The sequence below is a fragment of the Telopea speciosissima genome, chromosome 5, assembly GCF_018873765.1.
Source record: "Telopea speciosissima isolate NSW1024214 ecotype Mountain lineage chromosome 5, Tspe_v1, whole genome shotgun sequence".
NCBI lineage: Eukaryota > Viridiplantae > Streptophyta > Magnoliopsida > Proteales > Proteaceae > Telopea > Telopea speciosissima.
This window is the reverse complement of record NC_057920.1, coordinates 58,061,598-58,079,943: the sequence shown is the minus strand read 5'-3', so window position 1 is coordinate 58,079,943 and position 18,346 is coordinate 58,061,598. Positions and strand designations below refer to the sequence as shown.

At 38.5% G+C, this 18,346-nt stretch overlaps 1 protein-coding gene across 2 annotated transcripts in view; it reads right to left on the bottom strand.

Moving 5' to 3' along the window:
* LOC122661870 (RNA-binding protein Musashi homolog 2) overlaps positions 1 to 17,632 on the bottom strand; it is a 31,036-nt gene extending 13,404 nt beyond the window's left edge. The window contains exons 1-8 of one of the 2 annotated variants that reach the window (XM_043857378.1): positions 17,514 to 17,632; positions 17,138 to 17,357; positions 16,933 to 17,022; positions 15,610 to 15,675; positions 12,182 to 12,247; positions 11,964 to 12,049; positions 11,794 to 11,839; positions 8,248 to 8,302 (exon numbers count right to left, since the gene is read on the bottom strand). In XM_043857378.1, coding sequence (XP_043713313.1) covers positions 8,248 to 8,302; positions 11,794 to 11,839; positions 11,964 to 12,049; positions 12,182 to 12,247; positions 15,610 to 15,675; positions 16,933 to 17,022; positions 17,138 to 17,155 — 427 coding nt within the window. In that variant the 5' untranslated portion in view covers positions 17,156 to 17,357; positions 17,514 to 17,632. Of the gene's footprint in view, positions 1 to 8,247; positions 8,303 to 11,793; positions 11,840 to 11,963; positions 12,050 to 12,181; positions 12,248 to 15,609; positions 15,676 to 16,932; positions 17,023 to 17,137 lie in introns of both variants that reach the window. The other variant, XM_043857379.1, reaches the window with a different exon arrangement.
* Between the last annotated feature and the right edge of the window lie 714 nt (positions 17,633 to 18,346).

Genomic DNA, 18,346 nt, shown 5'->3' with positions numbered 1-18,346 from the left:
ACCTGAACGACCATAAGTGCCCTTGACAACTGTCCATATCTGTGTGGCAGTGTCAAGGAGAAGATACTGACTAGAGAGGTCAGTGGTCATAGAGTTCAGAACAAAGGACATCACCATTGCATCATTGGCAGCTCATTTAGTACGAGCAGCACCTTCTTCAGTAGGCTGTTTGGTGGTGCCAGTTTAATGGCCAGCGAGTCCCCTTCCAGCCACTGTTAGGGATAATGATCTGGCCCAAATTACGTAGTTTGTTCCATCAAGCTTAATGGCAGCAGCATAGGGAAGAAAATCAGACCTAGTTTGATCTCCTCCAGAAGTAGCAGTAGTCATCTCTGAGTCACCCATGATTCAGCCAGGCAGAAAAACTCAGATCTTCAAAAAACCTGAATCGAGTGTTAATGATGGGTTTTGAAATTGCAGAATTTTCAACCGTCAGAATGGGCTAAAACTTAGGTCGAGTTTCCCTCTAATAGTAGGGAAGATATCTTCCAAAAATTAGCTCCTTCTGATGAGCCAATAAAAAGCCCTAAATTTGTCAAAATTTAGGAAAAAACTTGATTGCAGAAAACCTGATTGCAGAAAAATTGCAGAACTGGATCTAAACCAATTCTGCAGTCTTCAAACAAGGACTGGTGTAGACCAATAGGAGCAGGAACCAATCTCCATAAAAGCATAAATCAAACTTCAGTTGAAAGAATAGCTCGATCTCCAAGGATGGAAAAATCCTGCCGGCAGATTTAGGTCACGCAACTGTTCTTCGATCTTCAATGAGGTAACATTGAGGGCAGCAGTTAAATTTGCATTAGATCACCTCATAGTTGCTGCCCTGATGGAGAGAAAGAGGCCGAGAGTGGTGGAGAGAAAAGAAAAAAAGAAAAAAAACAGAAACCGAGAGGGGAAAGAACCAAAAAACCAGAAAAACTGAGAAAGGAGAGAGGGGAAAGAACCAGAAACTGAGAAAAGCTGTTCTTAGATCAGAGTTGGCTCTGATACCATGTTAACAGCCTTAGGAATGAGTGCTTGAATGATCAAAACCGATCACCCAGGCCCTTTATTTATATTGAATTGAATTACAACTGATCAAAGTACAAATAGGAATGCTGCCTCAGTCCTAATCCTATTAGCAATTCCTAATACAACTAGGAATACCAAAATAGGACTCGGCTGAGGGAAAAACAATAAAAAAGAGAAAAATAGAAGAAAGAGAATCACAATCTGACTAGGACTAATCATAACCTGACTAGGACTAAACCTAATCTGCTAGGACTAATCCTAATCTAACTAGGACTAATTACCCCAATCGGGTAAGTAGCCTATTTCAGCAGTTATGTTCCTATTGGGTTGTGTAAGTTATTAGTGTACATTGCTTCACACCGAATCACCTAAAAGGCCAACATAAATCAAATTAACCCTTGATGATGTCTTGGCTCACTAGAAGATGAAACCCTTGATTCCTTCTCCAACTCTCGCCTCCAGTGACTCCGGTGACCACGAACTTGGCTCTGATTATCCAGTAAGTTCTCCTTTTCTCTTCTTCTTCTTCCCCTTCTCCGACCTCAGCTCTTCTTTTTTTTTTTCTTTACTTTATTCTGATTGTTTCAGTTATTTTTCTGCTCAAGCTCCAGCTCCAGCTCCAGCGACTCTGGAGAAGATGAAGTCGAAGAGAAAGAAGAACTTGAAGGGGGAACTCGATGGAGCTCGACGCTGCTGCAACCGACAATGATGACGCAGATGCCACTGTCGAGTAGTTTTTTTGTATGTTTCTTCCTCCGCCTCCTTTTTTTTTCCCTCCTTCTCCTCCTCTGTTTCTGGCTTCAATTTTTTTGTTTCTTTTTTTCTTCTTCTTCCGGCCTCCTCGTATTTAGTTGTTCCCTTTTTTTCTTCTTCCGGTGTCCTCTTCTTCTCCTTCTGGTTCCTGGTTTCTTTTTTTTTTTTTTTTTCCTTCAAATGCTTCTTCGGATACTTGAATGGCTCCATCTGATGGCACCGCGGCATTCCTCCTTGAAACCCTCTCTTCGTCTTTTCTTTTTCTTCGGACAAGAAAACCCTCTTTTGTCTGAAACCCTCTTTCTGCCTGAACGTCTGAAGCTTCTTCTCCTCTATCTTCTTCTTCTTCTAGCTTTGGCTGCTGCTGTAATTTCTGTGATTCAATGTAAATTGTGCATTTCTTAGTATAATTTATGAAATGCATCTGTTATTATAAGTTATGCAATCTGTGATTAACTAACTATTTATTCTATAATTATGTGAGTCTGTAATTCTGTCATTATGTGAGTAAGTAATTATGCGATTCATTGATTTCGTAATTATGTGATTATGTGATTCACTGATTTTGTAATTCTGTGATTATGCTATTTTGCAATTCCTTGATTATGTACTTCAATTTTTTCAAATTTATTTAGTATATAAATAGCATTATATAAAAATTGATATGCTATTTGTGCCTAATAAAATGGTTATATAAAAAAAAAACACTAGAACGCCTTGTTCGCCAAGGCAACACCTTGTAGCTGCCCTATCGCCAAGGTGCTCAGGAAGACCCTCAAACACCATGGTCACCTTGCCGCCTTGATAACTATGCAGCCTACAGTCCCACTAGTTACCCAACCGTCAGAGTCCCACCGAGGTTACAATCGAAGGAGTCCCACCTTGATCCCATTTGGGTCTCACAAGCAAAAGTTAATGTAGTCCTAGATTGGTAGGAAACAAACTAGGAGCCAGTAAACCAGGATCTGATATGAACTGGAGGTCCGATTAGGTCAAAATTAGGGTTAGGGTTTGAGGTGTTGGTTATGCTAGACAGGTGTAGGGGAGTCTATCAATGAAGGTCTTGAGATGTTTTGATGGATGGATGTGTGTAAGCTTGAATAGGCAGAAAGTTAGGGTTAAGGTTTCGGGTTTTGGAAAAGAGGAAAAGATGGATTTCTAGGATTTAGGATGGGAATTTGGGGCTAGGGTTTGGATCAATTATTCCTAGAGTAGGGAATGAAATTCAATTCAGGTATGGTGTGTTCCTGATGGTTGGATTGGTCTACGAAGAATTTGGGTTATGGGATGATCTCCAGATATAGGTGGGATGTTGTGGTTTGAATGGGGGTAATGGGAAAACAGCTTGGTTCGAATATTCCAATTGGGCAGGAGAATACTCGATCCAATTATGTGAAGGTGTTGTTAGCTGAATAGTTTGTTAAGAATTTTGGGAGATGGGATAGATGGGTGGAAAAAATAGGGTTTTGGGGTGGTTTGGAGGAATAGGAGAAGAATGGGTATTGATGGGATGATTCAAACTTACGGTTGTTACAAGGGCAGCTCAGTTGGTTAGAGGATCTTGAATAATTCTTGAGTCTTGATTTGAAATTGAAGGAGAGCTTCAAAAGAACCACCCGGGCTTCATACCGCAAAATGTCAATCGAATCAAACACAGATCTCACCAACCTTGATCAAACACAAGACAAAAATCTTTGATGTAAAAGAAGAGAAACAAAAGCTTTCATTAATATCAAAATTCGTGTACACTGTTTGCCCCCCTTACAACCTTATATAAAGATTCAAAAATAGACTTCTCACACTAAAAAGGAAAAGCCTAACCCAATCCTTAACCTATTAGGTAACTTAAACTAACTAGGAAACTAAAATAAACTCAAAACAGAGTCCTAATCCAGCCCAACTAAACACTCAAAAGAAAACTACTAAATCACTTAAATTGAACCATTGGTTGAACTGGTTCAATTTATGAACAAAAACACCAAAAAAAAAAGTATGAAACTAAAACAACTAATCCCGTATGTAACCTAATTACCAATATTTAAGGCCCATAAAAGTGATCTATTACATAGAAAACCCATGGGATCAAAGGCCCAACATGTATATAACCCAACCCTAGACTTATTCCTAACAAAACAAGCTTATTTTGGTGATGAATCTGCATCAAAAGTTTTCAAAGAGAGCAATTTGTTTTCAATTCATGGTTGCCAAGAGAGGCTCCCACAGTTTCCCTTTATATAACCTAGTGTGGAGGCTAAATGCCTCTTGAAACCACAAAGTACATTAACGGGACTTTTGGGATTCCAAAACAAAAGTAATTCCCAAGCAGTCAAATTGAAATGACCTAAGCCACAATTAAAACTTACCTAGACTCTAGACTACTACTTTGGAAACTGAAAAAAACGAACTAATAGTCTTAGGAATAAGATAAGGCTCACAATCATGCCTTGGAATACAAAAAGACAAGTACTAAAAACTAGCAGATACAGTAGTGGCTATTAGGCGTCTACTTAGAAACATGAAAGGACTCTTAAATAAGCCTAGGAAATATGAAAAGACTCTTTGAACTTCATAAGTACATAACAGAATTTGTTGAAGCTGTTGCCATGTGGACCCCACTTCCAAAGAGCACGGAAGGGCTAGGCCTTGGGCTGGGCCAGCAGTACGATGATGCCCTGCATCACGCTCATTACCTTAACTTCACATCCTCATCAACTTACTTGTTCCTTCAATGGTTCTACCTGTACTAATTTCTGTAATGCAGGACCGGTGTGAAAAACCTGCATAACTCTATAGGCTATGGATTTAATTTGTAAAACTACAAAGGCTAACGTTAATAATAACTTCCTTCAAAAAACAATTACAGAATAATGCTTTGATTAAACACTGAAGAACAAAAGCTGAACTGAAAGTAATTAAAAAAGAAAGTCACACCCATAGTTGTCAAGGCATCGCCAAGGTGACTGCCTTGGCATCCAAGCACCTTGACAACTAGTGTCGCCTTGGTCGCCTTGTTGGCCTCCAATGCCTTGGGTCGCCTAGACACCGTGACAACTATGGTCACAACTCACAAGTGCACTATAAGATTCAAGAGGCAGCAACAAGAACATCATCATATCATAAGATAGCATTAAGCAGCAGCAGAAACTTTACCAAATCAGCAGAAATAGGGCATACCCAGTGCACGAGGCTCCCACCACTGCGGGGTCAGGGTAGGGTCATAATGTATGCATCCTTACCCCTGCTTTGGCAGAGAGGCTGTTTTCAGACTCGAACCCGTGACCACTTGTTCACAATGGAGCAACCTTACCATTGCATAAGGCATAGACTCTACATAAATTTTCTAAACAAATTAAACTTCAAAAAAATAGACATACCACCTGAAACTACCACCATACTACCAGTTAAATTGGCCATAACTTTCCAATGCAACTTGGAAGAGCACGACCCTCATCTCATAGGATAGAGCACTGAATAAGCCAAATGGACAAGTTCGTCTTAAAGCCTATCTCCACTTGAATTGTATGGTCCTCTTACTGTTTTTTTTTTGTTTTTTTATTATTATTTTTTTTTTGGGTGAATAAGAATTTCATTACCAAAAGGGAAAAAAGGGAAACAAGGGACCCCGAGGGGAAGAAAGAAAAATAAAAAGCCTGGCCCTAGCTTAGCTAGAGGCCGGCTGTAGCAACAAAAGAAACATTTGAGAGGCCCCAGGAATCAACAATGAGCATGTTCCTTGGGGTGTCGGAACAACTAGAAGGAGGAACTAGCGATAACTTTGCTTTAATTTCAAAGGAAATGGAATCCCAAATCTTCTCGCGTTACAGTGTCTAGAGGTGAGTTTTAACTTTTAACACATGTAGCATATACGAAAAAATGTCAAATAGGGCTGACCTTATATAGTGGAGCCCAAACTCACACTTCTTGAAAGTTCAAAGGCTTGTTCTTTTAAAGTTTTTTACACATATTGCTTAGTATTTGAAATAGCTTTCTCGATGCAAAGTTTCTTTTGTCAGATTAGGTCCTCCTTGTGATGTGGATCCGGGGTTCGAAAACCCGGTTCGGATCGCTTATGGACCCACCCGAATAATAAAACTCAATCAAGCCCACTACAATGGCAATTTTGTAATTTGATGAAAATCAAGCTAACAATGCAACAAGTAAAAGGAATAACTCGAATGATTAGGAAAGGGTATACTTGGAACTAATAAGGACATAATAGATTAAAGGGCTAAGGGGAGGGAAGTTTCGGAAAACAACTTAAAGAGGCAATAACATAGGAAGGAAAGGGGTTGTCTTCAACCTCCCGATAGAAACAGGGAGGCGGAAAACCAGCAAGCCTTCGAAGGATAGAACTCCTTCAGTTGTGACTGGTTGGATCAGAAATCTCAGGCGTAGAATCGCTTCTCTTTAGTCTTATCGATTCAAGCAACAAATAAACTCCAGAAGATCTTCTCGTGATCGATATGCGAGATCTGATATCAAGGACTGGCGGTAAAACGATACCAGTGGTGAACCAGATTCGAATATCTCATCAAAAATGGCCTTCAAGCATGAGATCATGGGGTTGGAGTCGCTCTTGGAGGTAAGTATAATCCCCAAAGTTTCAGGCACAAACAGAACAATCTAGGAGGAGATCAATTTGATCTCGGAACACTATAACCGGCAACAATAATATCACTCAAATAAAGGAGAGAAAATCAAACAAAGAAAAGAAGATGAGGAAGGAAGGAGTCAGTATCGCAGGGAAGAAATAGAAGAGGAAAGATGAAAGAGAGATCGCACAGGGGGGAGAAGCTCGCACACGCCACACAGGCAGCAACCAAAACTCAATTCATTATCTTCAATCTGTCCATAGGTTACAAGACTATCCATATTTAAAGCTGTAAAACTAAGACTCCTAACTAAACTCTAAGAATTGAAATCGATTCCAAAAAGGAAACCTAAGATTGAATTAAGAAGGGAAACTAACTCAATCTCCTAATCAACACCAACTAGTCTAATAGACTAAATTTATAATTATAACATAAACCATAAAAATAGAATACCCTAAATATCCTACTAGACCCAAATTGGACCCGGTTCATCTCCGTCTGGATTCCCAAACTGGTCCAGGCCGGTCCTCGAAAGCACTCCTGCATCACCTTGTTCAACAAGGTTCTATTTAAATGGATCTACGATTGTCATAATCTCATCTAACTTATGAAACTGAAGATGTTAACAATCTGGTTTAGTTACAAAGAATGATCAGCAGAAGCTAGCACTAGTGAATAAGGTTTAGGCTTCAAGACTGCATATGAAGGATCCCACATACCTAAGTGTCCTTGAAATAAAATTACCTGAATCCTGTTGGACAAGGGGCAAAACAGAATCCATATTGTTTCTAAGCTACAACAATGCATTATGTTAATCCAAATATGTATGTAGAAGAAATAAAAAAGAATAAAAGAAAAAGGAAATTTACTTTTTCTTATGTTACCGGGATGCAGTTGCAGGTATCAAAGTCCAACATGGACGCAGGGTGTCCAATTTGGCAAATCCCAAAAAATAAAAAAGAATAAAGGACTCAGAGAATATACAGATTTTTTTAAATGTTTTATAAACTATTAGCTATATTTATATTTTAAATTTTTCATAATTGTTACCAAGGAATTATAAATTTTAAAATTAATTATATTCAAAATACAGTATGTTTATCAACTTTCATTACTACAAAGAAGATTACAGATTAAGGGTTTGAATTTAGGGTCCATAGTTTAGGCAGTGGACTCTAGGCTTTTATGTCATATAAATGACAACTCCAGATCAAGTGTGTAAATAGGGTCCATATCTTCCCTAGGCCTGCTATATAAATATGAGAGAGAGAGAGGGAGAGATATGAAAGGGACTTTAAATTTGAACTATAAGAGATAAACACAGTTCAACACTGACATTGTTCTCCCCAATACTCAAAGGAGGAACGACTCCTTCCCCCACCTCCCCCACTCCAGCCATCCTTCCTGTGTGTGCACCCATTCCTACTCCTGCTCCCTTTTTTTTAGTTCTTTCTCCAGTGTTCACTCCTCCTTCCTCCCTCTCCTTTTTTCTGCTTTTCTCCCCCCCCTTCTCTTCAAAAAGGGACAGGACAAAGGAAGTGCCAAATCCATTCGAAGCCATGGTAAACCCATGTCCACATCTATGGACGCACGATTCAGCAAGGGAAGAGATGAATCTGCATAACATAAACTTCTTCTAGAATTCTATATTTCAATAAAATTATGAAAAACGGATAACAAGTACTGTATTTTTATGTCAAAACATGCCTCGATGGAATCCTTCCATCCTTGTTTCAACCCTCTACCCCTTGGACCCCTCACCCCTCCCTACCCAACCCTATACGAAGTCGAAAAGTAACAATATGAAAGAAAAAGTATTACAGCAAACAACACTGTCTCTATGTCAACATCTACAGAGGGGATTCAGAGAAAATTAATATGTTCTGACCAGCACTTTCAAACGTGATAAACCCGATCCCACGATGTCCTTTTGAACCTTGATCCTGTAAAATGCAGAGAATTATTAAGTTAAAATCCTATCATTTTCCTCAATAGTCAATAACATGTTTCATATGCAAAACAATCAGATATGTAGATCAACCCGTGGTCGCAAATGCCACAACCAACAAACACCCAAAGACAACCTTCCCACTTCATTTGTTATTTATGTTTCCAACCATTTTTTGTCCCCTCTTTTCTGATATTTTCAGTTATAATTTTTCTGAAGGTAATTAAAGCTGGAGTTCATTCACGAATATATTTCCAAATGAATTTCAGATCAAGGAGTGAATGAACCACGTTGCTATTCAGTAAGACTATCTTTCTCAACCCCTGCATGAGAAATAGTTATCAACTCAAGTTCGAGAAGAGTGAGCTCTTTTGCCCTTGAGGGTATCTATTTAGTGGACTCTTAAAAGCCAAACCAGTCTTATTATCCCAACAAATAGGTTTGGTAATTCAGGAAAGGAACGTGATAACAAGGTTCACCTCTCTTTAGGTTTCAAGGATTTAGTAATGATCAAAATTTAGAAGTAGCACAAAAACCCAGGGAATGAACCATATTGTTACTCGGTAACACTATTTTTGTCCATCCCTGCCGTGAAAAATAGTTATGGCTATAAACATAACTATGAGAAGAGGGAGGACATTTAGCTCTTTTTAAGTGACTATTTAGTAGATTCCTAAAAGCCAAAACAATCTTTTCATCCCAACAAATAGGCCTAGTGATGCAGCAAGGGAATGTGAAAACAGGCTTCACCTCTCTTCTTTAGTTTTCAGGGCCTCATTAATGACCAAAATTTGGACTAGCCCCAACCCAAGGACATCCAAAAGAAGGAATTAGCAGTTTAGCACCACCCAAAGAAATCTCTCCTCACAAGTGACCACCACAGATGAAAGAACCATTTTTTTTCCATAATGAATAAAAAGTTCTATTAGATGAAAAGAAACCAAACATTTCAATTAAGTAAATTCAGCTTCTTGAAGCATGAATCTAATTCTGGTCCTCACAGCAAGGTAAGAACTAAAAACTACTGAAACAGACTTGCAACATTATAAGCAACACAGCAGGATGTCAAACCATTTTTCCTATTTGGCCAACCACAAGGTATACAGTAGGAGGGGTAAGATCTTATGGAATCTGGTGCCTTCTGCTGAAGTAGAGAAACGAACTCACTTTTCAACAATATGGAAGTAAAGTGCAGATTATCAAGCAAATATTCTTTTTCCTACACATTCGCAAATACTATGGGGGGTCATAATTCCAACATTCAGTTCACAATGGAGTTGCTCTCTTTCTTTTTTTTCTTTTTTTCTGGAAAAACCCTTCCGATGTCTAGCATACTCATGTTTATGCAGTCCGAAAATCCATATTATAGATCTCAAATGCAAGCAGGCCCCAATGATCAAATCTGTAATCAAATATGACATAAAGGAAGCAACTGCGTTGTTAGGGGAATAAATCACAGATTGATGGAAGGCGGGGAAACGAGATGGGATCGATCATCTTGGGAAGAAGAAGAGAGGAGAGGTGAAGAAAAGAGAAGAGAAGAGAGAGAAGAAATCAGATTTGGGATAGAAATCCTGTATGCACTGATCAACAGCACTAAATTCTAAGAAAAACTCATATTCTTTATTCAAATTATCATTAATTGATGGGGGTATATTACGTATGGGTGAGTGTTCTCAGTGGGGAAGAGCACAACAGCCAATGAGAATGCACATGCTTGCATCTCAGGGGGCACGGTGGTCATTTTGCGCCCCCCACTGTGTCTGGGCGTGGCCTACAACCACCCCCCCAACCCACACTGAACATTTTCCCATTACATATATAAAGACCTTCTAAAATTCCTAATTTGACCCATAAAAGGACTCCTAATCACACACAATCATGTAAATAGGCTCAAAACAGGACTCTATCTAGCAATTAAGTATTCTAACCTAACTTAAACACTTAACTCCTAATCCCATGTACTAACTCTATCCCCACTTAGTGGGCTTATAAATTAGGCCCATTACAATGAAACTCAAAAAATAAAAGACCTAACCTATAATATAACTACCCAAAGGTTGATTTTAGCCCATTGGACTGCCACCAGTATCTTAGAGCCCTCCCAAACTTGAGCATATGTGTCAATACGGGATTAATGTCTAATACAACTGCATCATGCATCTTAAATGGCAGATTCCTTATTGACTATGTAACAAGGATACAGACATGAGAGCCTGTCTTTGGTATTGGTAAGTGTCCATTGATGTCACGAGTAAAAATGATAACATTCTTAATTACTTGAAGACAAAAAGGGAGCAGCTCAGATTTACCTTCAAAGGCAACCTGAGCCCTTATTTTCTGCCATGTGACATGTAACTCTGGCAATCCAAACTGTTAATGAGAAAGGACATGTATCAGTAAGGGTCAAATTTCATACCCTAATTCAATTGGATGGCCCATCATGTATTGAACAATTACCATTGTTTTTTCAATGGTCCAGAATCATCCAACCATATGTAGTTGTTAACCACCTCCTCTGTTCACTTGATTTTGACACTAGGCAGGTTTCATTTGGGCCTAAAATTGACAATTGGGCAAGGGAGGGTAGGCCCAACTCCCAAAGAAATTGGCCGCAGCCTGTCACATAGCAGGAAATCATGCCCAAGTTGCCGCTTCAGAGGCAGGCAACTCAAACGAGTAGAGTGCACCACTCCAGTAAAAATAAACATACTAAAGTGGTGCGCATAAAACCTTAAACAACCCCTAAGAGATGAAAAAATTTACAATATTAAACCAATTGACTCAGTCTCACTTATAGGTTGGTGAATACGGTGGGTTTAAAAACGCCAGAGCAAACAATGACGTCCTGTACAGAATCCCTGACCAATTACAGTGAAGAGCCCAATTCTTTTGCCTTGAGGCCCTTGATCATTGCAGTAGCAAAAGCTCCTCTCTCTTTTGATTTCCACACTATTTTCATCAAAATTCCTAGTTCCCAAAGGATCTGTTTGGGTCATGTCAACTCCCTTAATTGTTCGAAATCCAACGAACCAAAGCAAATTAGACTAGAGGATTAGGCAAGGAAGATATGATCCATGTGTCTGCCTCCCCTAGAAAACATAGCCAGGTACCTAACTTCTTACCGTATCTCCTTATGACTAGATCCAAAAACAGGCACAAACTTGGATTTGGACCTTGAGGTAAACCAAGATAGCCCATCAGTTTAGAGGGAACAACAGAAAACTCAAAGCATTTTAAAACAAATGAGATGTAATGATCTTTTTACCAATATATATTCCCCCAGGAGAAATAATTGTGTACAGTCTGTTTTCAACTTCTGAAGTGTAACTGATACTTTTAGATGGTTCTGTCAGGTCCTTCTAATATTTCCAAAAGTGCTCAAAAGAGAGGTCCACTAAAATAAATCTAGTAAAAGAAAATTTGAATTTCAGATAAACAACATTTAGCAGAAAAATATAGACTGGGAACAAATCATATACCTACCTTTGGCATGTATAAATCTGTTATCTCACCATATTTCTCAAAGTGACTGCAAGCAAATCAAAAACACTTTGTTGGATCCTTGTCACAGGCTTGTATATCAGCTTTCAAAAAACAGTAAAACACACAACTTTGGATGAAGAAAGCATTACAGTTTAAATAAATATACATACCTTCGAAATGCCGCTTCTGTGACAGATTGGGGGATTCGAGCGACAAATATTCGGGTTACTTTCTTTGCGGGTTGTCTCATCTCTTCCTGCCAAGTAGTAGCAGGAACAATAACAACCACAGCCAAGAAAAGGTATTAATGCTGAAAACAATGATAATAATAAAGTAGCACTTCACATAATAATAGAAACGCAGTATATCAGGTTGAGGAATCCAGAACCTTAGGCGTAGCTATTTTCACTTCCAGCACTCGATTACCAAGAATGTTCTCACTTGAAAGTGCATTCTGCAGTCAAATAACATTTTATGTAGGAAACATTGGCACAAATTCATTACACACACACACATATATAATCACATAAGAAATTAAGAACATTACAACCTGAAAGATAACAAGAGAATTAAAATTAATCTACCTTTTGCTATTGACATTATGCAACTGCAAAGAGTAAAATGGCATTTTATTTCCTATATTCCATTAGCCATGAGCCTTTGAATTGTCTCAATGAAATAATATCTTATTATCCGACAGTCATAAAGTTCACATATACTACTGTCCAAAGGGGGAGGAAGGGGTAATGCAGAACTGTTTTTGAATAATCAAAACAGTACCAAGACAAGATCTTTTCACAGAGAATAAAAATCCAGATTGGGAGAATATTTAATAGCAACAAATCAGATGGTCAGATGACCACCAAACTCCAATCGAGTTCAGTAATCAAGGTACAGATTACTTGCTGAAAATCTCAACTCAATCCAAGAGTCAGATCGGAAGCTATGAGTCACTCCTAGTAGCACTAGGGGAGGGGCATAACAGTAAATTAACCTCTTAAAATAGAAATCAGTATATAGGAATAAGATCAATTGATTCTGAACAGTAAACCTTAAAATCTGAACAAGAATAGATTGTTAAAAACCAGTAAACACCAATTCAATCTTCAGATGTACAGAACAGTGTTTGAAGTATGAGGACAGAATTGAAAATCAGAAATAAACCAAATATGCAGGTCTGATCTGCCTGAAATTCTGGTCGAGTACCTTGCCTATGATGAAGAACCAAACCTCAAAATCTGAGAGTGATCTGATGGTCAAGTTCTCTCAATTGAAATTCATGCAAAAAAAGTCCAGCATATGAATTTCCTATTTAGAGTAGGAAGTGCAGGAAATTTCAGAAGCAATACTTACTTGTTAATGGAGAAGAAGGTTAAGGAAGAAGAAGATAGTAAAAGAAAAAGACCCTGGCTTCACACTGCAAGGTGGTTTGAAAGGATCGAGCACCAACCAGCCTTGATCAAACACAAGGGATTCTTCACTAATGGAGAAGGAGAGCAGCAATAGCCTTTTCATTAACGAAAATTCGAGTATTATGTTAGCCTCCCTTACAAATGTATATAGAAGACTCAAAAGCCGACTCCTACACTAAAAAGGAAAGGCCAAACCCAATCCTTAAGACCTTAACTAATAAGGTAACCTAAACTGACTAGGAAACTGAAATAATAAATAAAACTGACTCATAACAGGACTGGACTTGTGGAATCCTAAGTCAGCCTCACTAAAACATTAAATAACAATTAAAATAAAGAAATAAAGACACTTAGCCTCTCTTTGGTATCATTTGTATTTTTTGATTTTTTCCTATTTAACAAAAATCACTTGTGAAAACCATTTTTGGTCAAAACATAAAAATCATTTGGTAACCAATAGACATAATAGATTCATAGATTGTGTACTAAGAAATAGGTTTGGTATGCCTATGTGTAGAATAGTTTTTTGAAGAAATGGTTCCAAATTATCAAATCTCATATATAGTGTAAGCGATGGGTGAAGAGATTCCCTTTTCATCCATCTTCCTATTTAAGGTGTCTTATCGATTTCAAAGGTTCCAACCATGATTACCACTGGCTGAAAATACATCCAAGTTCTCAAAATTTTACAGCTAGTATAGAACTAAACAGATCCAATAAACCCCAATTCCGAATCCACAGAATACCCCAACTCAAATCCTGGAAACTAAAGCAATCACTTCAAGGTAAAAACAATTCGAAAGGACTGAAAAATATTATTGAACGATCTACAAAGAACCTATTGACCATAAAAATACAGAGACAAACAAATAGAAATATGGGGATTTTTTTAGGGTAAAGAGGAAACGGATTCAATCCCATACACAGTATCAACTCCAATATCTTCTAACTACTCCACCACCACCATTTCCTCCGATTTGCAAACAGATTGCAGAACCTGCTAAACCTAATGATAGTAAAATAAAAGGGTCTTCCTCATCCTTTTGTTTCCTTTCCCCGGAAGAGGTAAGACAGTAGAAAAGATGGTGGGGAAATTGAAAAGGGTTTTATAACTTTACCGGAAGGAAAAGGAAAAGATACAGGAGATCAGAGATCAATACTTAGAGAAACTCCCGGAAGCTGGAGTTCAGAGAGAGAGAACTCAGATCCAGAGCCGAAACTCTCGAGTTCTTTTAGGGTTGTGTTTAGGGTTGGAACGAGAAGAGAAGAGAAGAGAAGAGGGGTGAGAGATGAGGGACGAGAGAGAGTGGGAGGAGGGTTTTGGGAAGTATTAATATCTTTGCTGGCATTTTACATTTTTAACCTCAAAAAAGAGACGTTGCAAACACATGCATATTAGAATTCTTAAGTTGAGCGCACAAATAGCGAAAAACAGTTTTCCAACAAAAATCATAAACAACTTTCAACCTGTTTTTGGCTTTTGTATTTTTTCAATCCTTTTCAATAGAAACAGACTCCATAAACGATACCAACGCAACCAAAAACATTTTTTTGGCCAAAAATCAAAAATAAAAAGCATACCAAAGACGCCCTTAACTAACTAATTTCGTATGCCTAGCCTCTACCCATATTATAGACCCATTAAAGTGGCCCGTTACAATGTAAACCCATGGAATCAAAGGCCCAACACATACATAACCCAACCCAAAGTTTATTTCCACTAAAATAAATCCATTTAGGTGATCTATCAGCATCAGGGGGGAAGAAAACCTGCATGTTGAAAAGCTTAAGTATGAACCAAGAATTTCTATTTGACAATAATGTTGGTGTATACTTTGTTTTCTGCAGCACCAATGAAAATGATTCAATTAAGGGAGGCAACAACACCTACACACTGTATCTTATACAACGTAAACCAATTGCCATTCACTTACAACTGCTTAAACACTTTTTTGTATCCAACATAAATATCAAAAGCCAATTAAGGGAGGCAACGACACCTACGCACTGTATCTTATGCAACGTAAACCAATTTCCATTCACTTACAACTGCTTAAACACCTTTTTGCATCCAACATAAACATCAACAGCCAAAAAGGAGGGTCCCAGCAAACAAAGGAGTGCTGTATAGTGTTCCCTTTGACTCAGTCATGATGTAATCAAATCCCAAACAAAAGAAAAGGCAAAAGGTCTTATGGACGAGCATGCCTAGTTGTGTGTTGTGCCATGTGGATGAGGAGTATTCAGACCACTGGAACCAAAAGATAATAAAGAAAAGGGGCCCGGGGGGGGGGGGGGACAACAAAAAGTGCAATCACATAAACCACTCAAAAGGTATTTAAAATATCAGAAACAAAAGTGGATACACATACAAGAGCAGATATTAAATGATAGTGTATCCTACCTTCGCATCTTCAGCAGACGCAAATGTCACATAGCCAAAACCACGAGATCGACCAGTGTGTCTCTCCTGGTGAACATAACCAAAAAGAGTAACAAAGCTTTCAGTTAAGAAGACTAAAATAAGGCAAACAGTTGTTACACCATATATAACCCACCCTAACCAAGAACACATACCAGGTGAAAGATCAAGATTTTGGCTAGAGAAGAAAACATGAAAACATGAACAAATTAAATTTCAACCGAGTACAATGTTTAATTGTGAAGGGGGGGGGGGGGGAAGAGAATTAGCGTGTACTTTGAATTTCAATTAAAGATGGTAAACACAGAGGGTGAGAAATTTGAGAAGTAAAAAAAATTCTTCACTAACCGATGGAAGTCATAATAATTGGGTTATTGTACACCTACAATGAAGTTATTCTTCATCACTCAATAATAGACAGAAACTAATCAATAATTATCTTCTTTTTGATAAGATAAAATTTTATTGCAAAATAAAGCAGAAGAAAAAGACCAGGTCAATGAGACACATGGCAACCAAAGACAAAGCTACCAGTAAACTTGAAATATAACGAAGGCATTGAAAACGAATAGACTAAAATAGTATAAGATAATAATCATCAACTTTTGTATTAATCTTGCCGCCAAGGGGTGAAAGAGGGAGGACAGAAATGGCTTTGGTAAGGTGAGCATCCCATACATAATGCTCAAGCATGGACTAGAAATGGCTTAGAAGCTAAAGTTTAAGTGGTTTCTCTGTGTAAATAATAGATGTATCCTTTTTTACTGTCAATTGAAGAGCCAAGAGAAATTTCCAATAACATTATACACTCTTTACAGGCATTACTGGTTACACGATGGCTTCAATTCCTTCAATCGACCATTTGTTCCTAGAATCAATTATTAATGAAAATTTTTAATACCACAAACCAATACCAAGTAACAGACTTCTATCAAAAGACATTAAAAGGGAACTTTGCCCAAACCCTCAGGTACCATCACAATACAGCAAAACGGGGCTCCAATAGTTGATAAAAAATAAAAATTTGCAGAAACAAAACCTTGGGATGAAAAATTGACCTATTACAATATGAAAGGATAAAAAAAATATAAAATCCGGTATACATATATTATTAAACAATGTGTTTGCAGAAAAGGAATTGATACATACAACAATACATTAAAGAAACAACATAATGAAAGATAAAGAATAAAAAAAAATGACAAAAAATAATAAAGCTAACACAGCCACATAAAAGACAATCATAGAAATCAATAGAGACATAGGAAACGCGAATTTGGTGGTAAAAGGTAGACAAAAACTAACCTTCATCACAATACAATCTTCCAATTCTCCAAATTTGCCCATATACTCCCTGAGCCCTTCGGTATCAACATCCCAAGGAATCCCAAGAACCTGTAAAACAGGGGGAGTTTATTTTTTCATTCTTCGATCCACAAAGTTTACTTTTTTCCCATGAGGGAGGAGTGGGAGGGGGGGAAAAAAGGAAAAGGGCATAGATAAAACTTACCACAAGCTTCCTGTCCATGAGATTTGAGAAGGCGATTCGAGGGAAGAAGAAGAAATCGAGTTACAAGGAGGAACCCTTAGTCACTTCCTGTAAGGAAAGATCAGAAGACGCCCTTAATCTCTCTCTCTTCTCTCCCTCTCGCTCTAGCACTCGCACTCGCACTCGCGTTCTCGCACTCGCGTTCTCACTCCTCTCTCTCTATGCCTCTCACACTCGACCCCTGCACACAAGCACATCTCTTTCTCACGCACACAAAAGAAATCGAAAAAACTAACCATTTTTCCTCTTATATCTTTGTTTGGAACTTCAACAACTGAGATTCGGGCTACGAAGGAAGATTAAAGCAGAAGAAGGCCGTAGTTAAACACTCACTCACCTTTTCTTCAACTCTCTCTCGCAGATCGCTCGCTCGCTCAAAATCAACCTCTCCTTCCGCTCAGCTCTGCTGTGCATACCATCCACTCTCGGTCGTCCCCTTCTTTAAATATCCTGGCTCCCAAGGTGCTCATTTGTCCGCCCGAAAGGATGAAGTTTTCCACGCGTGTGGCACAACGTCGCTTCGGTGTGGCGCATCACTCAATTACCCTGCTAGTCGGAGCCCAGCCTAAGTCCGAACATGGTTTGGGCTGAGATACCCAGGAGCTGAGGGTGGATTAGGGCTAAGAATTTATGGTCATGAGTCAAGGTCAGGCCGGGCAAGGGTTGAGGCCTCGGGCTGAGCCCAGCCCGGCCCAGCCTTGTCATCGTCTACTTCTTCTCCTCTTCTTCTTCTCATCCTAGCCCCCTCCCCATGGTTAGGGCCAATTACAATCAACTTGGCAGACCAATTACGGTCAACCTGGCCCGACCCTGAGGGCAGGTCAGGGTTAGATTTTTCTGGCCCTAAGTTAGGGTCGGACCAAGCCTGGGCCCAAGTAAGGGGAATCAGAGTCGGATTGGGTTTTAAAAATCGGGCCCAACCCGACCTTGTTGCAGCCCTAACTACAAAGATTTATGCTACCCATCCATACTATATATATTTGTGTGTTTTACGGTTCGATTTTGGTTCGAAGTGTATAAACCAAAATTGAATCCAAAGTAATTATACATTTTTAAAACTAAAACGATTTTGTTTGATTTTATCAGTTTCATATTTGGTTTAGGTCCTATCAAACTTTTCACCAATAAATAATTTAGAATTGAGCCTCAAACTACTAATACAAATTAACT